Here is a 23,790-nt window from a genome sequence, read left to right as displayed (position 1 = left end):
CCCAAATTCTGAAATCCCCAAAATCCCAAAATTTTAAAGTCTCAAAATCCCAAAATTCCCAAATTATGAAATCCCAACATTCCAAAAAACCCAAAATTTCAAAATCCCAGAATTCCAAATTCTGAAATCCCCAAAATCCCAAAATTTCAAAATCCCAAAATTCCAACATCACAAAATTTCAAAATCCCCAAAATCCCAAAATTCCAAATTCTGAAATCCTCAAAATCTCAATATTTCAAAATCCCCAAAATCACGAAATTTTAATATCCCCAAACGGCAAAATTTTGAAATCCCGAAACCCCAAAATTCTGAAATCCCAAAAATCCCAAAATTTCAAAATCTCGAAATCCCAAAATCCCAAAATTTCAAAATCTCGAAATCCCCAAAATCCCAAAATTTTAAAATCTCGAAATCTCAAAATCCCAAAATTTCAAAATCCCCAAATTCTGAAATCCCCCAAGGGAGGGGCGGGCGGGATGTGCCAGTGAGAAATGTGCCGAAAAATTTAAAAAAACCCCAAAAAATTATTAAATTTAAACGAAATTCATAAAAAATTTGGTGAAATTTGGGAAAAAAAAATTCGGAATTTGGAGATGGCAAAAGGTTGAAATGGTAAATTTCGAAATTTTTCCAATTTTGAAATCTTCAAAATCCCCAAATCCCAACATTTCAAAATCCCAAAATTCCAAAATTTTAAAATCTCATAATCGCGAAATCCCAAAAATATTAAATCCCAAAATACCAAAATTATGAAATCCCAAAATACCAAAATTATGAAATCCCAAAATTCTGAATCCCCAAAAATTTAAAAATCCCCAAACTCTGAAATCCCCAAAATCCCAAAATTTCAAAACCCCCAAAATCCCGAAATCCCAAAATTCCAAAATCCCCAAATTCTGCATCCCCCAAATTCCAAAATCCCAAAATCCTGAATGCCCCAAAATTTCAAAATCCCCAAAATCCAAAAATTCCAAAATTCCAAATCCCCAAAATCCCCAAAATTCTGAAATCCCCAAATCCCAAAATTCTGAAATCACCAAAATCCCCAAATTTTGAAATCCCAAAATCCCAAAATCCCAAAATTCTGCAATCCCCAAAATCCCCAAATTCTGAAATCCCCCAACGGAGGGGCGGGCGTGAGAAATCTGCCGAAAAATAAAAAAACCCAAAAAAATTCGTCAATTTAAACGAAATTCCTAAAAATTTTGGTGAAATTGGGAAATGCTGAAGTTTGGAAAAAAAAAAATCGGAATTTGGAGATGCCAAAAGATTGAAATGGGAAATGTCAAAATTCTGAAATCCTGAAAATCCCAAAATTTCAAAATCCCCAAAATTGTGAAATCCCCAAATCCAAAAAATTCTAAATTTCAAAATACCAAAATTCCGAAATCCTGAAATCCCCAAAATCCAAAAATTCTGAATCCCCCAAAATTTCAAAATCCCCAAAATTCTGAAATCCCCAAAATCCCAAAATTTCAAAATTCCAAATTTCTGAAATAACCAAAATCCCAATATTATAAAATCCCAAAATTCCAAAATTTTTAAAATTAAAAAATACCAAAATCCCAAAATTCTGAAATCCCCAAAATCCCCAAATCCTGAATCCCCCAAAGTTTCCAGATTCCCAAATTCTGAAATCCCCAAAATCCCAAAATTTTAAAGTCTCAAAATTCCAAAATCCTAAGATTTGGAAATCCCCAAAATCCCCAAATTCAGAAATCCCCAAATTCTGAAATCCCCCAAATCCCAAAATTCCAAAATTTCAAAATTCTGAAATCCCCAAAATTTCAAAATTCCAAAATCCCAAAGTCCCGAAATTTTGAAGTCCCCAAATCCCAAAATTTTGAAATCCCCAAAATTCTGAATCCCCCAAAATTTCAAAATCCCCAAAATCCCAAAAATATGAAATTCCCAAATTTCAAAATTCCCAAAATCCCAAAATTCCAAAATCCCAAAATCCTAAACTCCCCCAATAACAAAATTCCAAAATCCCAAAATCCTGAATTTCCCAAAATGTCAAAATCCCCAAAATCCCAAAATTCTGAATCCCCCAAAATGTCAAAATCCCCAAAATACCAAAAAGTCGAAATCCCCAAAATCACGAAATTAAAAAACCCCCAAAATTCTGAAATCCCCAAAATCCCAAAATTCCAAAATGTCAAAATCCTGAATGCCCCAAAATGTCAAAATCCCCCAAATCACAAAATTTCAAAATTTCAAAATCCCCAAAATCTGGAAATCCCAAAACCCTGAAATCCTCAAAATCCCGAAATTTTAATATCCCCAAATGGCAAAATTTTGAAATCCAAAAATCCCAAAATTTTGAAATATCCAAAATCCCAAAATTCCAAAATCCCCAAATTCTGAAATCCCCAAGGGAGGGGCGGGCGGGACGTGCCGGTGAGAAATCTGCCAAAAAAAATAAAAACCAAAAAAAAATAGTCAATTTGACCCAAATTTGAAAAAAAATTTGGTAAAATTTGGTGATGTCAAAGTTTGGAAAAAAAAAATTCGGAATTTGGAGATGGCAAAAGGTTTAAATGGTAAATTTTGAAATTTTTCAAATTTTGAAATCCCCAAATTCCACAATTTCAAAATCCCGAAATTTTGAAGTCCCCAAAATTTCTAAATCCCAAAATTTTGAAATATCCAAAATCCAAAAATTTCAAAATTCCAAAATCCCAAAATTCTAAAATTCCAAAATCCCATAATCCTGAATTCCCCAAATTTCAAAATCCCCAAAAATCCAAAATCACAAAATTACAAAATCCCCAAAATCCAAAAATTCCAAAATTCGAAAATGTCAAAATCCTGAATCCCCAAAATTTCAAAATCCCCAAAATCACAAAATTCCGAAATCCCCAAAATCCGAAATCCTCAAAATCCCAAAATTCCAAAATCCCCAAATCCCAAAATTTCAAAATCCCAGAATTCCAAAATTTTAAAATTCGGAAATCCCTAAAATTCCAAAATCCTGAAATCCCCAAAATCCCAAAATTCTGAAATCCCCAAATCCCAAAATCCCAAAATTTCAAAATCCCCAAAGTCACGAAATTTTAATATCTCCAAATGGCAAAATTTAGAAATCCCAAAATTCTGAAATCCCCAAAATCCCCAAATTCTGAAATCCCCAAAATTTCAAAATCCCCAAATTTTGAAATCCCCAAAAATCCCAAAATCCCAAAATCCAAATTTCTGAAACCCCCCAAAATCCCAAAATTTTGGGAAAAAAACCCCAATATTCAATGAAAAAACCCCCAAATTTTGACGTCAAATTGTCAAATTTTCACCAAAAAACCCCAAATTTTTTTGGGAAAATCCCAAAATTTGTGATTTTTACCCCAAAACTCCAAATCCCAAACCCCAAAACTCTTCCAAGAAATGTCCAAAAATCGTCATAAAATCGTCGTAAAATCGTCAAATTTTGTCGTAAAATCGTCAAATTTTTGCCTAAAATCGTCAAATTTTCACCAAAAAAATCCCAAAATTTGGGATTTTCACCCCAAAACCCCAAAGCCCAAAACCCCAAAATCCCAAATCCAAAATCCCAAAATTTGGGGAGAAAAATGCCCAAAAATCGTCGTAAAATCGTCGTAAAATCGTCGTAAAATCGTCAAATTTTGTCGTAGAATTGTCGAATTTTCGCCTAAAATCGTCAAATTTTCACCAAAAATGTCCAAATTTTTGGGGGAAAATCCACAAATTTTGGGTTTTTGAGTCCAAAATCCCAAATATAAAACCCCAAAATTTGGGGAGAAAAACACCCAAAAATCGTCGTAAAATCGTCAAATTTTATCGTAAAATCGTCAAATTTTCACCAAAAATGTCCACATTTTTGGGGGAAAATCCACAAATTTTAGGTTTTTGAGTCCAAAATCCCAAATCTCAAATCCCAAAATTTTGGGAGAAAAATGGCAAAAAATCGTCGTAAAATCGTCGTAAAATGGTCAAATTTTGTCATAAAATCATCAAATTTTGACATTAATTTGTCAAATTTTCACCAAAAAACCCCAAATTTTTTTGGGAAAATCCCAAAATTTGTGATTTTTACCCCAAAACTACAAATCCCAAACCCCAAAACTCTTCCAAGAAACGTCCAAAAAATCGTCATAAAATCGTCGAATTTTGTCGTAGAATCGCGAAAAATCGTCGTAAAATCGTCAAATTTTCGCGTAAAAACGTCAAATTTTCACCAAAAAACTCCAAATTTTTGGGGGAAAATTCCCAAATTTTGGGATTTTGAGCCCAAAATCCCAAATTTCAAATCCAGAAATTTGGGGAGAAAAATGCCCAAAAATCGTCGTAAAATCGTCGTAAAATTGTCAAATTTTGACGTAAAATAGTCAAATTTTTACCAAAAAACACCAAATTTTTTTTGGAAAATCCCAAAATTTGGGATTTTCACCCCAAAACTCCAAATCCCAAATCCCAAAACTCGTCAAAAAAAGTCCAAAAATCGTCGTAAAATCGTCAAATTTTGTCATAAAATCGTCAAATTTTGTCGTAAAATCATCAAATTTTCGCCTAAAATCATCAAATTTTCACTAAAAATCTACAAATTTTTTTTGGGAAAGACCCAAATTTTGGGTTTTTCACCTCAAAATCCCAAATCTAAAACCCCAAAATTTTGGGAGAAAAATGCCCAAAAAATCGTCGTAAAATCGGCAAAAATTGTCATAAAATGGTCAAATTTTGTCATAAAATCGTCAAATTTTCGCCTAAAATCATCAAATTTTCACCAAAAAACCCCAAAATTTGGGATTTTCACCCCAAAACCCCAAACCCCAAAACCCCAAAATTTGGTGAAAAAAACCCCCAAATTTTGACATAAAATCACAAAAAATTGTCATAAAATCGTCAAATTTCGTCGTAAAATGGTCAAATTTTGTCGTAAAATCGTCAAATTTTGACGTAAAATTGTCAAATTTTCGCCTAAAATTTTGAACAAAAAAACCCAAAATTTGGGATTTTCACCCCAAAATCCCAAATCTAAAACCCCAAAACTCTTCCAAAAAACACCCAAAAATCGTTGTAAAATCGTCGTAAAATCATCAAATTTTGTCGTAAAATCGTCAAATTTTCGCCTAAAATCGTCAAATTTTGACCAAAAATGTCCAAATTTTTGGGGGAAAATCCACAAATTTTGGGTTTTTGAGTCCAAAATCCCAAATCTAAAACGCCAAAATTTGGGGAGAAAAACGCCCCAAAATCGTCGTAGAATTATCAAATTTTGACGTAAAATCGTCAAATTTTCACCAAAAATCTCCAAATTTTTTTTGGGAAAAATCCCCAAATTGTGTTTTTTCACCCCAAAATCCCAAATCTAAAACCCCAAAATTTTGGGAGAAAAAGGGCAAAAAAGTGTCGTAAAATCGTCGTAAAATCGTCAAATTTTGTCATAAAATCGTCAAATTTTGGCCTAAAATCGTCAAATTTTGACCAAAAAACCCCGAATTTTTTTGGTGAATGTCCCAAAATTTGGGTTTTTCACCCCAAAACTCCGAATCTCTAACCCCAAAACTCTTCCAAAAAACACCCAAATTTTGACATAAAATGGCCAAAAATCGTCGTAAAATCGTCAAATTTTGTCGTAAAATCGTCAAATTTTGTCGTAAAATTGTCAAATTTTCACCAAAAAAACCCAAAATTTGGTTTTTTCACCCCAAAATCCCAAATCTAAAACCCCAATATTTCGGGAGAAAAATGCCCAAAAATCGTCGTAAAATCGTCGTAAAATCGTCAAATTTTGTCGTAAAATCGTCAAATTTTGACGTAAAATCGTCAAATTTTCGCGTAAAATCGTCAAATTTTCACCAAAAAACCCACAATTTTTTTTGGGAAAATCCCAAAATTGGGGTTTTTCACCCCAAAACTCCAAATTCCAAACCCCAAAACTCTTCCAAGAAACGTCCAAAAATCGTTGTAAAATCATCGTAAAATCGTCAAATTCTGACGTAAAATCGCCAAATTTTCGCCTAAAATCGTCAAATTTTCACCAAAAAACCCCAAATTTTTGGGGGAAAATCCCCAAATTTGGGTTTTTCACCCCAAAATCTGAAATCCGAAATCCCAAAACTCTTCCATGAAACTCCCAAATTTTGACTCAAAATGGCCAAAAATCGTCGTAAAATCGTCAAATTTTGACGTAAAATCGTCAAATTTTCCCCTAAAATCATCAAATTTTCACCAAAAAACCCCAAAATTTGGGTTTTTCAGCCCAAAACACCAAATCTCAAAATTCCATAATTTGGTGAAAAAAAGCCCAAATTTTGACTCAAAATGGCCAAAAATCGTCGTAAAATCGTCAAATTTTGTCGTAGAATCGTCAAATTTTGACGTAAAATCGTCAAATTTTCACCAAAAAAACTCCAAAATTTGGGATTTTCACCCCAAAACTCGAAATCTAAAATACCAAAAATTTGGTGAGAAAACTGCCCAAAAATTGTCGAAAAATTGTCAAAATTTGTCGTAAAATCATCAAATTTTGTTGTAAAAATCGTCAAATTTTGATGTAGAATCATCAAATTTTAGCCTAAAATCGTCAAATTTTGACCAAAAAACCCCAAAATTTGAGATTTTCACCCCAAAAACCTCAAATCCCAAAACCCCCAAATTTGGAGAAAAAAGTCCCAAAATTCTGTCGAAAAATTGTCAAAATTTGTCGTAAAATCGTCAAATTTTCGCCTAAATTCGTCAAATTTTGACCAAAAATGTCCAAATTTTTGGGGGAAAATCCACAAATTTTGGGTTTTTGAGTCCAAAATCCCAAATCTCAAATCCCAAAAATTTGGTGAGAAAAATGCCCAAAAATCGTCGTAAAATCGTCAAATTTTGTCGTAGAATCGTCAAATTTGGTCGTAAAATCGTCAAATTTTGAACAAAAATGTCCAAATTTTTGGGGGAAAATCCACAAATTTTGGGTTTTTGAGTCCAAAATCCCAAATCCCAAAACTCTTCCAAAAAACACCCAAAAATCGTCGTAAATTCGTCGAATTTTGTCGTAAAATTGTCAAATTTTCACCTAAAATCGTCAAATTTTCACCAAAAAACTCCAAATTTTTTTTGGAAATGTCCCAAAAATTGGGATTTTCACCTCAAAATCCCAAATCTAGAACTCCAAAATTTTGGTAGAAAAATTGCAAAAAAGTGTCGTAAAATCGCCAAAAATCGTCGTAAAATCGTCAAATTTTGTCGTAGAATCGTCAAATTTTGTCTTAAAAACGTCAAATTTTCGCCAAAAACCCCAATTTTTTGGGGGGAAAATTCCCAAATTTTGGGGTTTTCACCTCAAAATCCCAAATCCCAAACCCCAAAACTCTTCCAAAAAACACCCAAATTTTGACATAAAATCGCCAAAAATCGTCGTAAAATCGTCAAATTTTGACGTAAAATCGTCAAATTTTCGCCTAAAATCGTCAAATTTTCACAAAAAACCCCAAATTTTTTTTGGAAAAATCCCAAAATTTGGGTTTTTCACCCCAAAATCCCAAATCTAAAACCCCAAAATTTTGGGAGAAAAACGGCAAAAAAGTGTCGTAAAATGGCCGAAAATCGTCGTAAAATGGTCAAATTTTGTCATAAAATCGTCAAATTTTCGCCTAAAAAGGTCAAATTTTCACCAAAAATCTCCAAATTTTTGGGGAAAAATCACCAAATTTTGGGATTTTTACCTCAAAATCCCAATTCTAAAACCCCAAAATTTTGGTAGAAAAACGGCAAAAAAGTGTCGTAAAATCGTCAAATTTTGACGTAAAATCGTCAAATTTTCGCCTAAAATTGTCAAATTTTGACCAAAAATCTCCAAATTTTTTGAGGAAAAATCCCAAAATTTGGGATTTTTACCTCAAAATCCCAAATCTAAAACCCCAAAACTCTTCCAAGAAACGTCCAAAAATCGTCGTAAAATCGTTGTAAAATCGTCAAATTTCGTCGTAAAATCGTCAAGTTTTCGCCTAAAATCGTCAAATTTTAACCAAAAAACCCCAAATTTTTTTTGGAAAAGACCCAAATTTTGGGTTTTTCACCCCAAAATCCCAAATGTCAAATCCAGAAATTTGGCGAGAAAAACGCCCAAAAATCGTCGTAAAATCGTTGTAAAATCGTCAAATTTTGTCGTAAAATCGTCAAATTTTCGCGTAAAAACGTCAAATTTTCACCGAAAAACTCCAAATTTTTTTTGGGAATGTCCCAAAATTTGGGTTTTTCACCCCAAAATCCCAAATCTAAAACCCCAAAATTTGGGGAGAAAAATGCCCAAAAATCGTCATAAAATCGTCATATTTTGTCGTAAAATCGTCAAATTTTCGCCAAAAAACCCCAAATTTTTTGGGGAAAAGTCCCAAAATTTGGTGTTTTCACCCCAAAATCCCAAATCTAAAACCCCAAAATCTGGGGAGAAAAACGCTCAAAAATCGTCGTAAAATCGTTGTAAAATCGTCGAATTTTGTCATAAAATCGTCAAATTTTGACGTAAAATCGTCAAATTTTCGCCTAAAAATCCCAAATTTTTTTTGGGAAAATCCCAAAATTGGTGATTTTCACCCCAAAATCCCAAATCTAAAACCCCAAAACTCTTCCAATAAACGTCCAAAAATCGTCGTAAAATTGTTGTAAAATCGTCAAATTTTGACGTAAAATCGTCAAATTTTCGCCTAAAATAGTCAAATTTTCAGCAAAAAACCCCAAATTTTTTTTGGAGAAAATCCCAAATTTTGGGTTTTTCACCCCAAAACTCCAAATCCCAAACCCCAAATCTCTTCCAAGAAACTCCCAAAAATCGTCGTAAAATCATCGAATTTTGTCGTAGAATTGCCAAAAATCATCGTAAAATCGTCAAATTTTCGCGTAAAATCGTCAAATTTTCACCAAAAATCTCCAAATTTTTGGGGGAAAATCCCCAAATTTGGGGATTTTTACCTCAAAATCCCAAATCTAAAACCCCAAAATTTTGGGAGAAAAACGGCAAAAAAAGTGTCGTAAAATGGCTGAAAATCGTCGTAGAATCGTCAAATTTTGACGTAAAATCATCAAATTTTGACGTAAAATCGTCAAATTTTCGCCAAAAAACCCCAAATTTTTTTTGGGAAAATCCCAAATTTTGGGTTTTTGACCCCAAAATCTCACCATGAGGCGATTGGCCAGGATCCCGGCGCCGTAAGCGGCGGCGTGGGGCTCCCCGGCGCCCACGGCGTGGTTGCGAAGGACGAGCCCCAATCCCAAAAATGGCAAAATTCGGAAGGCCAAAAACCCAAAATTTGGGATTTTCACCCCAAAAATCCCAAATCTGAAACCCCAAAATTTGGGGAAAAAAGCTCCAAAATTCTGTCGAAAAATTGGCAAAATTTGCCGTAAAATTGTCAAATTTTCGCCTAAAATGGTCAAATTTTTGCCTAAAATTGTCGATTTTTGACATAAAATCGACAAATTTTCGCCAAAAAGTCCCAAAATTTGGGATTTTCACCCCAAAATCGCAAATCCCAAAATTCTCAAATTTGAGGAAAAAAATCCCAAAATTCTGCCAAAAAATTGTCAAAATTTGTCGTAAAATTGTCAAATTTTGACGTAAAATCGTCAAATTTTCACCTAAAATCGTCAAATTTTTGCCTTAAATTTGTCAAATTTTCACCAAAAAAACCCAAAATTTGGGATTTTCACCCCAAAACACCAAATCTCAAAACCCTAAAATTTGGTGAAAAAAACGCCAAATTTTGACTCAAAATGGCCGAAAATCGTCGTAAAATATTCGAATTTTGTCGTAAAATCGTCAAATTTTCGCCTAAAATCGTCAAATTTTCGCCAAAAATCTCCAAATTTTTTTTGGGAATGTCCCAAAATTTGGGTTTTTCACCCCAAAACTCCAAATCCCAAACCCCAAAACTCTTCCGAGAAACGTCCAAAAATTGTCATAAAATCGTCGTAAAATCGTCAAATTTTGTCGTAAAATCGTCAAATTTTTGCCTAAAATTGTCAAATTTTGACCAAAAAACCCCAAATTTTTGGGGGAAATCCCCAAATTTTGGGTTTTTGAGTCCAAAATCCCAAATCTAAAACCCCAAAATTTGGGGAGAAAAATGCCCAAAAATCGTCGAAAAATCATCGTAAAATCGTCAAATTTTGTCGTAAAATCGTCAAATTTTCGCCTAAAATCGTCAAATTTTCACCGAAAAACCCCAAATTTTTTTTGGGAAAATCCCAAAATTGGGGTTTTTCACCCCAAAATCTCACCATGAGGCGATTGGCCAGGATCCCGGCGCCGTAAGCGGCGGCGTGGGGCTCCCCGGCGCCCACGGCGTGGTTGCGAAGGACGTGGATGGCGTCGTCCAAACGCTCCAGACGGTCCTCGATGCGGCTCTGAGGGGAAAGCCCAAAAAATTTTGGGGGATTTTTGGGGGTTTTGGGGGATTTTTGGGATTTTGGGGGTTTTTTTGGATTTTTTTCGGATTTTTTTTGGCATTTTTAGGGTCATTTTTGGGTGTTTTTGAGCAATTTTTTAGAGTTTTTTAAAGGTTTTTTAGGGATTTTTTCGGTCATTTTTAGGATTTTTTAGGTAATTTTCGGGATTTTTTGGGGATTTTTTGGGATTTTTGGGATTTTTTGGGACTTTTTACGGGATTTTTTGGGGATTTTTGGAGTTTGTTTCATGGTTTTTTTGCGGAATTTTTGGGGCTTTTTTTGAGATTTATTGGGTTTTTTTCGGGATTTTTGGGGTTTTTTTTTGGGAATTTTTTAGGAATTTTTTAGGCATTTTTGGGGTAAATTCTGGGTATTTTTTAGGATTTTTTGGGAGATTTTTGGGGTTTGTTTGGGTTTTTTGGGGGTCATTTTGGGTTTTTTGGGGGGGTTTTGCAGGTGGTCCTCGATGCGGCTCTGAGGGGAAATCCCAAAAAATTTTGGGGGATTTTTGGCGTTTTTGGGGGTTTTTGGGGTTTTTGGGATTTTTGGGGTTTTTTGGGGGTTTTTTGCATCATTTTTGGGGCATTTTTCAGCATTTTTTTCAGTATTTGGGGGATTTTTTTGGGGGATTTTTTTGGGGATTTTTGGGGTTTTTTGGATGATTTTTGGGGATTTTTTGGGGGGTTTTGGGGTTTTTTTTGGGGATTTTGGGATTTTTGGGGGTTTTTTTTGGGTATTTTGGGGTTTTTTTTTGGGATTTTTTGGGGTTTTTTGGGGGGGAGTTTTGGGAGGTTTTTTGGGTTTTTTGGGAGGTTTTTTTGGCATTTTTTGGATTTTTTGTGGGAATTTTTGGTCATTTTGGGTTAATTTTGGGGTCATTTTTGGGCAATTTTTGGGATTTTTGGGGTTTTTTTGGGTTTTTTTTGGAATTTTTGGGGTAATTTTTGGGGATCTTTTGGAATTTTGGGGGATTTTTTGGGGATTTTTGCCGGATTTTTGGGTTTTTTTGGGGTTTTTTCCCAGGCAATCCTCGATGCGGCTCTGAGGGGAAATCCCAAAAGATTTTGGGGGGTTTTTGGGGGATTTTAAGTATTTTTTTAGGGTTTTCGCGTTCTTTTTTGGCGTTTTTTTGGCATTTTTAGGGTCAATTTTTGGGGATTTTTTACGGTTTTTTAAGGTATTTTTAGGAGACTTTTTGGGTCATTTTTGGGATTTTTTTAGGATTTTTTGGGATAATTTTTGGGCATTTTTGGGGTCATTTTTGGGGGTTTTGGAGCGATTTTTTAGAGTTTTTTAAAGGATTTTTAGGGATTTTTTAGTTCATTTTTAGGATTTTTTGGGTCATTTTTGGGATTTTTAAGGGATTTTTTTGGGATTTTTGGGGTTTTTTAAAGGATTTTTAGGGGATTTTTGGGTTTTTTTGGGGGATATTTTGGGATTTTTTTAGGGGTTTTTTGGGGGATTTTTGGGGTTTTTTGGTGGATATTTGGGGTTTTTTGGGGGTTTTTTGGGATTTTTTAGGTTTTTTTAAAGGATTTTAAGGGGATTTTTGGTTTTTTTTTAGGAAATTTTTGGGCATTTTTGGGGGATTTTTTGGGGTTTTTTTGGGATTTTGGGGCTTTTGGGGGATTTTTAGGGTTTTTTGGGGGTTTTTTTGGGTCATTTTGGGGGTTTTTGAGGGGTTTTCCAGGCGGTCCTTGATGCGGCTCTGCGGGGACATTTTGGGGGAATTTTGGGGGGTTTTGGGGATTTTGGGGGATTTTGGGGGTTTTTAGGGGGTTTTGGGTTTTTTTAGGGGGATTTTTTTGGGTTTTTTTTAGGGTTTTTTTCTTTTTTTAGGTTTTTTTTTGGGGTTTTTAAAGGATTTTTTGGAATTTTTTGGGGGGATTTTGGGGTTTTTTTCAGGATTCTTTGGGGATTTTTAGAGATTTTTTTAGGGCTTTTTAGGGTTATTTTGGGGATTTTTGGGGCAATTTCGGGGCTTTTTGGGTCATTTTGGGTTAATTTTGGGGTCATTTTTGGGCAATTTTTAGGATTTTTTGAGGGATTTTTGGGGGTTTTTTTCGTGTTTTTTGGGGATTTTTGGCATCATTTTTGGGGCATGTTTAAGGGTTTTTTCAGTATTTTGGGGATTTTTTGGGGCATTTTTTGGGTTTCTTTGTGGTTTTTTGGGGGATTTTTGGGGATTTTTTTTTGGCTTTTTATGGGGTTTTTTGGGGATTTTTTGGGGATTTTTTTGGTATTTTGGGGGGTTTTTTGGGGTGTTTTTGGGGGTATTTTTGGCATTTTTGGGGTCATTTTTTGGGTATTTTTTAGGTTTTTGGGGGGATTTTTTGGGTTGTTTGGGGTATTTTTGGGGTTTTTTAGGGGGATTTTTGGAGATTTTTTTGGGGGATTTTTGGCGATTTTGGGGGGGTTTTGGGTTTTTTGGGGATTTTTGGGGTGTTTTGGGGGAATTTTTGGGTTTTTGGGGTTTTTTTTTAGGGTTTTTTGAGTTTCTATGGGGGTTCTTTGGGGGGATTTTTGGAGATTTTTTGGGGGTTTTTTGGGGTTTTTTTGAGTTTTTTTGGGGGTTTTTTAGGGATTTTTTTGGGCATTTTTGGACTCATTTTTGGGTTAATTTTGGGTCTATTTTTGGGATTTTTGGTGTCATTTTTGGGGTTAATTTTGCGGTAACTTTTGGGATTTTTGGGGTTTTTTTGGTAATTTTGGGGTCATTTTTAGGGTTAATTTTGGGTCAATTTATGGGATTTTTGGGCTCATTTTTGGGTCAATTTTTGGGATTTTTGGGGTCATTTTTGGGGTAATTTTGTGTTAATTTTGTGTCAGTTTTTGGTAATTTTTGGGCAATTTTTGGGTCAATTTTTGAGATTTTTTGCGACAATTTTGGGATTTTTTTGGTTAATTTTGGGTCATTTTGGAGGTTTTTTTTGGTCAATATTTGGGCTTTTAGGGTTAATTTTGGGTTAATTTTTGGGATTTTTGGGATAATTTTTGGGATTTTTTGGGACAATTTTGGGGGTTTTTTGGTAATTTTTGGTTCATTTTTTGGGATTTTTGGGGTCATTTTTGGCGATATTTTTGGGGATTTTTTGGGGTAATTTTGGGTCATTTTTGGGGTAATTTTTGGGTCAATTTTGGGTCAATTTTTTGGAGTTTTGGGTCCATTTTTGGGATTTTTGGGCTCATTTTTGGGTCAATTTTTGGGATTTTTGGGGTATTTTGGAGTCAATTTTGGGTCAATTTTTGGGATTTTGGGGGGGTTTTTTGGGTCAATTTTTGAGATTTTTTTGGGGTCAATTTGGGGGGTTTTTTGGGTAATTTTTGAGTCAATTTTTGGGGATTTTTGGATTCATTTTTGGGTCAATTTTGGGGTAATTTTGGATCATTTTTGCAGCAATTTTTGGGTCAATTTTTGGGAATTTTGGGGTCATTTTTGGGGTAAATTTTGGGGTCTTTTTTGGGTAATTTTTGGGTCAATTATTTGGCTCATTTTTGGGGTCAATTTTGGGCACATTTTGGGGGATTTTTGGGTAATTTTTTGGTCAATTTTTGGGATTTTTAGGGTTTTTTGGGGTCAATTTTGGGGGATTTTTGGGATAAATTTGGGGTCAGTTTTCTGGTTAATTTTTGGTAATTTTTGGGGTTTTTGGGATAAATTTTGGGTCAATTTTTGGGGTAATTTTGGAGGTTTTTTTTGATAATTTTTGGATCAATTTTTTTGATTTTTGGACTCATTTTTGGGGTTTTTTGGGATCAATTTTGGGGTTTTTTTGGGGATCGTTTTTGGGTAATTTTTGGGGGTCAATTTTGGGTTTTTCTGGGGGGTAAATTTTTTGAATTTTTGGGTTTAATTTTGGGGTAATTTTGGGGATTTTTGGGGGGATTTTTTGGGGTCAATTTTGGGGTAATTTTGGGGATTTTTGGGGGAATTTTTTGGGGTCAATTTTGGGGTAATTTTGGGTCTTTTTGGGGTAATTTTGGGATTTTTGGGGTCAATTTTAGGATTATTTGGGGTAATTTTTGGGTCAATTTTTGGGATTTTTGGGGTAATTTTTGGGTCATTTTTGGGGTTTTTTTTGGGGTCAATTTTAGGATTTTTTGGGATAATTTATGGGTCAATTTTTGGAATTTTTGGATACATGATTGGGGTCATTTTGGGGTAATTTTTGTATTAATTTTGGGATATTTTTGGGTCAATTTTGGTGTAATTTTTCGGATTTTTGGGGTTTTTTGGCGTCATTTTGGGGTTATTTTTGCGTCAATTTTTGGCATTTTTGGACTCATTTTTGGGTCATTTTTGGAGTAATTTTTGGGTCAATTTTTGGGATTTTTGGGGTCAGTTTTTGGGTTAATTTGGGGGGTTTTTGGTGTCATCTTTGGGGTTAATTTTGCGGTAACTTTTGGGATTTTTGGGGTTTTTTTTTGTCATTCCGGGGTCATTTTGGGGGTAATTTTTAGGCCATTTTTGGGATTTTTGGGTTAATTCTTGGGGTTTTTTCAGAAATTTTTAGGTCAATTTTTGGGAATTCTGGGGATTTTTTGGTATCAACTTTGGGCTCAATTTTGGGGTATTTTTTGGGGTAATTTTGGGGTCATTTTTGGGGTTTTTTTGGGTAATTTTTGGGTCAATTTGGGGATTTTGGGGGATTTTTGGGGTCATTTTTGGGGTCACTTTTGGGTCAATTTTGGGGTTTTTTGGGGTCATTTTTGGGTCAATTTTTGGGATTTTTTTTGGGTCTTTTTCGGGTTTTTTTGGATTAATATTTAGGATTTTTGGGGTCATTTTTGGGTCATTTTTGGGTCAATTTTGGGTCAATTTTGGGGATTTTTTTTGGGTCTTTTTGGGGTTTTTTTGGCGTCATTTTTGGGGGTTTTTTTGCATTAATTTAGGGTCATTTTTGGGTTTTTTGGAGTCAAATTTGGGGTCATTTTTGGGTTAATTTTGGTGTAATTTTTGGGATTTTTGGGGTTTTTCTAGGATTTTTTTGGGGTCAATTTTGGGGTTATTTTTGGGTAATTTTTGGGTCAATTTTTGGGATTTTTGGGGCCATTTTTAGTTAATTTTGGGGTCAATTTTTGCGATTTTTTTACTCATTTTTGGGGTTTTTTGGGATCAATTTTGGGGGATTTTTGGGTAATTTTTGGGTCCATTTTTGGGATTTTTGGGTCAAATTTTGGGATCAACTTTTGGGTCAAATTTGGGGTATTTCTTGGGGTCATTTTTGGGATTTTGGGGGTTTTTTTGGGTAATTTTTGGGCTCAGTTTTGGGGGTTTTTTGGGGTCATTTTTGGGGTAATTTTTGGGGATTTTGGGTAATTTTTGGGGTAAATTTTGGGGTTTTTTTTGGGTTAATATTTGGGATTTTTGGGGTCATTTTTGAGATAATTTTGGGAGTATTTTGGGTGATTTTTGGATCAATTTTTGGGGTTTTTGGGGTTTTTTGGGGATTTTTTCGGGGTCAATTTTAGGGTTTTTTTGGGTAATTTTTGGGTCAATTTTTGGGATTTTTGGGGTTTTTTAGGGATCAATTTTGGGGTGATTTTTGGGTTAATTTTTGGGGTTTTTGGGTAATTTTTAGGTCAATGTTTGGAATTTTGGGGTCATTTTTTGGTTAATTTTGGCATAATTTTGGGATTTTTTGGGTCATTTTTTGGGGCAATTTTGGGGTTATTTTGGGGTAATTTTTGGGTTAATTTTGGGCACATTTATGGGGTCATTTTTTGGTTAATATTGGGGTAAATTTTGGGATTTTTGGGCTCATTTCTGGTATTTCTTGGGTCATTTCTGGTGTTTTTTTGGTAATTTTTGGGTCAATTTTTGGGATTTTATGGCACATTTTTGGGGTTTTTTTTGGGTTAATATTTGGTATTTTTGGGGCCATTTTTGGGTAATTTTGGGGTCATTTTTTGGTTAATTTTGGGCCATTTTTGCGTTAATTTTGGGTCAATTTTTGTGATTTTTGGGGTAATTTTTTGGGCTAATTTTTGGGATTTTTGGGGTAATTTTTTTGGGCAATTTTTGGGATTTTTAGGGTCAATTTTGGGGTAATTTTTGGGATTTTTTTGGGCTCATTTCTGGGTATTTTTCGGTAATTTTTGGGTCAATTTTTGGGATTTTTGGGTTAATTTTGAGGTAATTTCTTGGGTAATTTGTGGGTCAATTTTTGGGATTTTTCGGGCAATTTTTGGTATTTTTGGGGTAAATTTTGGGGTATTTTTTGGTTAATTTTGGGGTCATTTTTGGGTTAATTTTGGGGTAATTTTTGTGATTTTTGGGGTAAATTTTGTGTCAATTTTTGTTATTTTTTGTGTCATTTTTGGTGTCAGCTCCAACCTTTGGGCTTCAGGAGCAGCTGATGAGTGACTCATGCATATTAATGAGATGCAAATTACGTTATTAATTAACTAATTAATCCTTACCAAGGAATGCAAAGGCCCCTCGTAATTAGGAGACGAAGACGCCTGACCGCCATTCCGGGCCCAAGCTGCCGTCCCTGCTAACGAGGAGAGGTTAATTAACAGCTAATTAATTAATTAATTAGAGGGTTTCATTAATTAAAAACTCAAAGGTAATTAGGGGAAAAATTCGGGGGTAATTACGCAAAAAAACGGGTGAAAAAAGACCAAAAAATGAGGGAAAAATTAAATTTTTAAGGAAAAATAAATTGAATTTTTTGGGGGAAAAAATTTGATTTTTTTTTAGGGAAAAAATTTTTAAAATTGGGGGAAAAGGGAAAAATTGGGAAAAAATTTAAATTTTTTGGGGGGAAATTCCTTAAAAAATTGGGAAAAAATCGTTAAAAAAATTGGGGGGAAAGTGTAAAAAAATTGAAATTTTTGAGGAAAAAAATGGAATTTTTGGGGGAAATTTTCCATTTTTTTTGGGGTTAAATAGTAAAAATTTGGGAAAAAAAATCCTAAAAAATTTGGGAAAAAAATCCTAAAAAATGGGAAAAAAATTCAAATTATTTGGGAGAAAAATTCCGAAAAAATGGGGAAAAAAAATCGAATTTTTTTGGGAAAAAATTCAAATTTTTGGGGGAAAAATTGGGAAAAAAATCCAATTTTTTGGGAAAAAAATTTTCATATTTTTGGGGAAAAATCCGATTTTTTGGGGAAAAAAATTTGGAATTATTTAGGGAAAAAATGCCAAAAACTTGCAAAAATATTCAAATTTTTTACTAAAAAAAGGCCTAAAAAACAGGGAAAAAAATCAAAATTTTTTGAGGAAAAATGTGATTTTTGGGGAATAAATTTTCATATTTTTGGGATAAAAATGGTGAAAATTTTGGGGAAAATTCGATTTTTTGGGGAAAAAAATTTAAATTATTTAGGGAAAAAATGCAAAAAAATTGGGAAAAAATTCGATTTTTTTGGTTAAAATTGCCTAAAAAATAGGGAAAAAATATCACAATTTTTGGTAAAAAAATCTGATTTTCTTTGGGAATAAATCCTAATTTTTTAAGGGAATAAATGGTGAAAAATTGGGGGAAAAATTCGATTTATTTTGGGTAAAAAATGCCTAAAAATTGAGGAAAAATGGGGAAAAAAATCAAATTTTTTTTTTTTTAAATTGTGAAAAATGGGAAAAAAATCAAATTTTTGGGAAAAAGATGTGATATTTGTGGGAATAAATCCTAATTTTTTTGGGGAAAAAAGGGTGAAAATTTGAGAAAAAAATTCGATTTATTTGGGGAAAAAAAAGCCTAAAAATTGGGAAAAAAAAAGCTAAAATCGGGAAAAAAATTAAATTTTTTGAGGAAAAAAATCTGATGTTTTGGGGAATAAATTTTAATATTTTTGGGATAAAAATGGTGAAAATTTGGGGAAAAAAAATCGATTTTTTGGGGGAAAAAATTAAAATTATTTGGGGAAAAATGCCAAAAAATTGCGAAAAAAATTCAAATTTTTTTGGTAAAAAATCCTAAAAATAATGGGAAAAAAAATCAAAATTTTTGGTAAAAAAATCTGATTTTTTTGGGAATAAATCCTAATTTTCTTGGGGAAAAATGTTGAAAATTTGGGAAAAAATTTGATTCATTTGGGGAAAAAAATGCCTAAAAATTGAGGAAAAATGGGGGAAAAAATAGGATTTTTTGGGGAAAATTTTGAATTTTTAGGGAAAAAAATTCGGATGTTTTTTGGAAAAAATCTTAAAAAATTGGGAAAAAAATCCTTTAAAAATGGGAAAAAATCGATTTTTTGAGGGAAAAATCTGATTTTTTTTGGAAAAAAAATCCTAATTTTTTAAGGGAAAAAAGGATGAAAATTTGGGAAAAAATTCGATTTTTTTGGGGAAAGTATTTGGAATTATTTGGGTAAAAAATGCCAAAAAATTGGGAAAAAATTCAAATTTTTTGGTAAAAAAAGGCCCAAAAAATAGGGAAAAAATTCAAAGTTTTTGGGGAAAAAATGCCAAAAAATAGGGAAAAAAATTTGAAGTTTTTAAGGAAAAATTGCAAAAAAATAGGGAAAAAATTCAAATTTTTTGGTAAAAAATCTGATTTTTTGGGGAATAAATTTTAATATTTTTGGGATAAAAATGGTGAAAGTTTGAGAAAAAAATTTGATTTATTTGGAAAAAAAATTGCCAAAAAATATGGAAAAAATTCAATTTATTTTGACGAAAAAAGGCCTAAAAAAGGCAAAAAAAATCAGATTTTTTCGGGGTAAAAACCGGAATTTTCGGGGGAAAAATGGGGGGAAATTAAAATTATTTTGGGAAAAAATCCTAAAAAATAGGGAAAAAAATCTTAATTTTTACGGGGAAAAAATAGTGAAAAATTAGGGTAAAATTCGATTTTTTGGGGGAAAAATTTTGAAATATTTGGGGAAAAAATGCCAAAAAATTGGGGAAAAAATCGAATTTTTGGGAAAAAATCTCAAATTCTTTGGGCAAAAAAAGCCAAAAAATTGTGAAAAAAAAATCAAGTTTTTGGGGAAAAAATCCAAATTTTTGGGCGGGAAAATCTCATTTTTGGGAAAAAAAATCCTGATTTTTTTGGGAAAAAAGGGTGAAAATTTGGGAAAAAAAATCAAATTTTTTGGGTAAAAAAGCCTAAAAATGAGTAAAAAATTCGATTTATTTTAGCGAAAAAACGCCTAAAAAAGTAAAAAAAAATCAGATTTCTTTGGGGTAAAAACCGGAATTTTCGGTGGAATTCGGGGAAAAATTCAAATTATTTTGGGAAAAAAATCCTAAGAATTGGGAAAAAATTCTGAAAAATTCGGGAATAAATTCTAAAGAATTTGGGGAGAAATTGTTGAAAGTTGGGAAAAAATTCCTAAAAATTGGGGGAAAAAATCGGATTTTTTTGGGGAAAAATGTTGAAAATTTGGGGGAAAATTTCGTATTTTTGGGGGAAAAATTTCGAATTATTTGGGTAAAATGGTGAAAATTTGGGAAAAAATTCAAATTATTTGGGTAAAAAATGCCTAAAAAATGGGGAAAAAAAAATCAAAATTTTGGGAAAAAAATGTGATTTTTTAAGGGAAAAAATCCTATTTCTTGGGGGGGGAAAATGGTGATAAGTTAGGGAAAATTCGATTTATTTTGGGGAAAAAAATTGGGAAAAATGGGGAAATAATCAAATTTTTGGGGGGAAAATGGTGAAAATATGAGAAAAAATTTAAATTAGTTTGGGAAAAAATGCCTAAAAATTGGGAAAAAATGGAGAAAAAACCCGAATTTTCGGGGGAAAAATGCTAGAAAATGGGGGAAAAAATCAAATTTTTGGGGAAAAAGATCCTAAAATTTTAGGAAAAAAAAATCTTAATTTTTTTTGGGGTAAAAATGGTGAAAATTTGACAAAAAATTTGATTTATTTTGGCAAAAAACTGCTGAAAAATGAGGAAAAAATTCAATTTATTCTGAGAAAAAAATCAGATTTTTTTACATAAAAAAGTCAAAAAAAATCAGATTTTTTCGGGGTAAAAACCGGAATTTTTTGGGAAATTGGGGAAAATTCATATTATTTTGCGGAAAGAATCCGAAAAAATTGGGAATAAATTCTAAAAATTTTGGGAATAAATCATGAAAAATTGGGAAAAAATTCTTTTAAAATGGAGAAAAAATCGGATTTTTGGGGGAAAAAATGAAATTTTTGAGGAAAAAAATTGGATTTTTTTTTTTAAATCCTAAAAAATTGGGGAAAATTCCTAAAAAATTGGGGAAAAAATCGAATTTTTTGGGACAAAAGCCTAATTTTTAGGGGAAAAATTGTGAAAATTTGTGGAAAATTCCATTTTTTGGTCAATAAAATCCTACAAAAATTGGGAAAAAATCGTCAAAAATTGAGAAAAAAATGCTGAAAAATGGGAAAATACTCTAATTTTTTCGGGTGAAAATCTGATTTTTTGGGAAAAAAATCCTGATTTTTTTGAGATAAAAGGGGAAAAAATTGGGAAAAAATTCAATTTATATTGGGTAAAAAAAATGCCGAAAAATATGGAAAAAAATCAATTTATTTTGACAAAAAAACCATAAAAAATGCGAAAAAAATCGGATTTTTTCGGGGTAAAAACCGGAATTTTCTGTGAAATTCATGGAAAATTTTTGGGAAATTTTTCGGGACCAAATTCCTAAAGAAATTTTGGGAATTTTGGGAATTTCGGGGTCGTTACCTGCGAGCGAAGGGGGCGAAGCCACAGGAGTGGAAGGGTTGGAGGGGAAACTGCTGTTGGTGTGATCTGGGGAATAAATCTTCAGAGAGGCACAATTAGCATATATGCAAATTAGCCCGCCCGGTAATTAGCGACACGAACGTGCAACGGATTCGGGGGGGGTTTTTAAAAGGGGGTTTTGGGGAATTTTTTGGGTATTTTTTGGGGCTTTTTTTGGGATTTTTTTGAGGGTTTTTCATAATTTTTTGGGAATTTTGGGGATTTTTTGGGAATTTTTTGGGGATTTTTTTTGGAATTTTTTGCCAATTTTTTCGGATGTTTCGGGGATTTTTTGGGGGATTTTTTATGGAATTTTTGGGGGATTTTTATGTAATTTTTTTTTATTTTTTGGGAAATTTTAATGGAATTTTTGGGGGTTTTTGGGAAATCTTTTGGGGCTTTTTGAGGATTTTTGGGGCATTTTTGGGGAAATTTTTTGGAATTCTTTGGGAATTTTTGGGGGGATTTTTGGGAATTTTTAAAACATTTTTTGGGGAATTTTTTGTAATATTTTGGGAATTTTTGGGCGTTGTTGAGGGATTTTTTGGGAATTTTTTGGAGGATTTTTGGGAATTTTAATGAAATTTTTTGGGATCTTTTTGGAAATTTATAAATCGAATTTTTATCGAATTTTTACTAAATTTTGGTGAATTTAAACGGAATTTTTGGGGGATTTTAAAGGGAATTTTTATGGGATTTTTGAGGAATTTCTTTTTAATTTTTGGGGAATTTTTATAGAATTTTTACAGAATTTTTTAGGAATTTTTCCCGCATTTTTTAGGGACTTTTTGGGGAATTTTAATGGAATTTTGGGGGGATTTTTATGGAATTTTTTTAGATTTTTTGGGGAAATTTTATTGAATTTTTGGGGGGTTTTTGGGAATTTTTTGGGAATTATTTTTTAAAGTTTTTTGGGGATTTTTGGAATTTTTTTGGAATTGTTCAGAATTTTTTGGGAATTTGTTGGTTTTGGGGGGGATTTTTTAGGGAATTTTGGGGTTTTTTTGGTATTTTTTGGGAATTTTTTTGAATATTTTGGGAATTTTGGGGGGTTTTTGGGGTTTTTTTTGGGACTCTTTTGGGGGATTTTGGGGAAATTTTAATGGATTTTTTGGGATTTTTTTTGGAAATTTTCCTGGAATCTTTTAAGAATTTTTTTGGAATTTCAGGGGATTTTAAAATCAAATTTTAATCAAATTTTTATTGAATTTTGGAGAATTTTAACGGAATTTTTAGGGGATTTTTTTAGGGAATTTTTATGGGATTTTTGAGGAATTTTTTTTTTAATTTTTGGGTAATTTTTATGGAATTTTTCCTGGATTTTTGGGGGGATTTTTTTGAGAATTTAAATGAATTTTTGGGGGATTTTTATGGAATTTTTTTTATTTTTTCGGGGAATTTTAATGGAATTTTTGGGGAATTTTTGGGAAATTTTTGGGGGGAATTTTGGGGAATTTTTGGGGCTTTTTGGGGAATTTTTTTGGTGATTTTTGTTAAATTTTTGGGATTTTTATGGAAATTTTTATGGGTTTTTTAAAGATTATTTTGGGATTTTTTTTGGAATTTTAATGGAATTTCTTGGAAATTTTTATGGAATATTTTTGAATTTTTGAGGAATTTTAAATGGATTTTAATTGAATTTTTTGGGAATTTTAATGGAATTTTTTTATTTTTGGGGAATTTTTAAGGAATTTTTAAAGATTTTTTTGGGGATTTTTTGGAATTTTTTAGGATTTTTTTGAGGGTTTTTTTTGAATGTTTTGGGGGATTTTGGGGAATTTTTTTGGGACTTTTTGGGGAATTTTTTGAAATATTTGGGAATTTTTGGGGGTTTTTTGGGGGGATTTTTTTGGACTATTTTGGGGATTTTTCGAATTTTTGGGGAATTTTTGGGGTTTTTTTGGGAAAGTTTTGAAAGATTTTTCAGAATTTTTTGGGGAAATTTTTTGGAATTTTTTTGGGAATTTTTGAAGGTATTTTTGGGAATTTTTTTGCGGATTTTTGGGAATTTTTAAAAATTTTTTTGGGGAATTTTTTTGAATATTTTGGGAATTTTTGGGGGTTGTTGAGGGATTTTTTGGGAATTTTTTGGGGGATTTTTGGGAATTTTAATGAAATTTTTTGGGATCTTTTTGGAAATTTATACTGAATTTTAGTGAATTTTGACGGAATTTTGGGGATTTTTTAGGAAATTTTTCAGGGATTTCTGAGTAAATTTTTTTTTTAATTTTTTGGGAATTTATATAGAATTTTTTGGGAATATTTTGGCATAAAAAAAATCGGGAATATTCTTACAGAGGCCAAAGCTTTTCCGAGCGCGTCTCCGGTTTGGGAACTGCCGGCGGCTCCTCGAGGGGCTGAAAAAGAGAAAAAAATCCAATTTTAACCCAAAATTCCCAAATTTCAGCCAAAATTTGGGAATCCTAAAAAAATTTGGGAATTTGGGGTGAAAATTCTGAGATTTTAGAGGAAAAATTGAATTTTTTTTTGAGGAAAAATTCGAATTTTGGGAGAAAAAATTGAAATTTTGGGAGAAAAAAATTCAAATTTTGGGAGAAAATTCTGGAATTTTAAGAGGAAATTTGGGAATTTAAGGAAAAATTTGGGAATTTTAGGAAAAATATTCAGGATTTTGGATTTTTCCTGGAATTTTTGGTGGTTTTTTCAGGAATTTTGGGGTTTTTTTGGGAGATTTTTTTTGGATTTTTTTCAGGAATTTTTTGGGACTTTTTT

At 32.4% G+C, this 23,790-nt stretch overlaps 1 protein-coding gene across 13 annotated transcripts in view; it reads right to left on the bottom strand.

Annotated features, from left to right (window-relative positions):
- The window catches only part of LOC140682075 (transcription factor 4-like), a 177,439-nt gene that overhangs the window by 43,905 nt on the left and 109,744 nt on the right, over nucleotides 1-23,790 (bottom strand). For 11 of the 13 annotated variants that reach the window (XM_072922987.1, XM_072922992.1, XM_072922991.1 and 8 more), the window contains 4 exons: nucleotides 23,353-23,414; nucleotides 21,019-21,097; nucleotides 16,816-16,892; nucleotides 10,225-10,350 (listed from right to left, as the gene is read on the bottom strand). In XM_072922987.1, the coding sequence (XP_072779088.1) occupies nucleotides 10,225-10,350; nucleotides 16,816-16,892; nucleotides 21,019-21,097; nucleotides 23,353-23,414 (344 nt within the window). The remainder of the gene's footprint in view (nucleotides 1-10,224; nucleotides 10,351-16,815; nucleotides 16,893-21,018; nucleotides 21,098-23,352; nucleotides 23,415-23,790) is intronic. The other 2 variants (XM_072922990.1, XM_072922999.1) reach the window with 1 other exon arrangement.

This window comes from Taeniopygia guttata, chromosome W (assembly GCF_048771995.1).
Source record: "Taeniopygia guttata chromosome W, bTaeGut7.mat, whole genome shotgun sequence".
NCBI lineage: Eukaryota > Metazoa > Chordata > Aves > Passeriformes > Estrildidae > Taeniopygia > Taeniopygia guttata.
The sequence above is the reverse complement of the archived record's forward strand: the minus strand, read 5'-3'. Positions and strand labels throughout refer to the sequence as shown.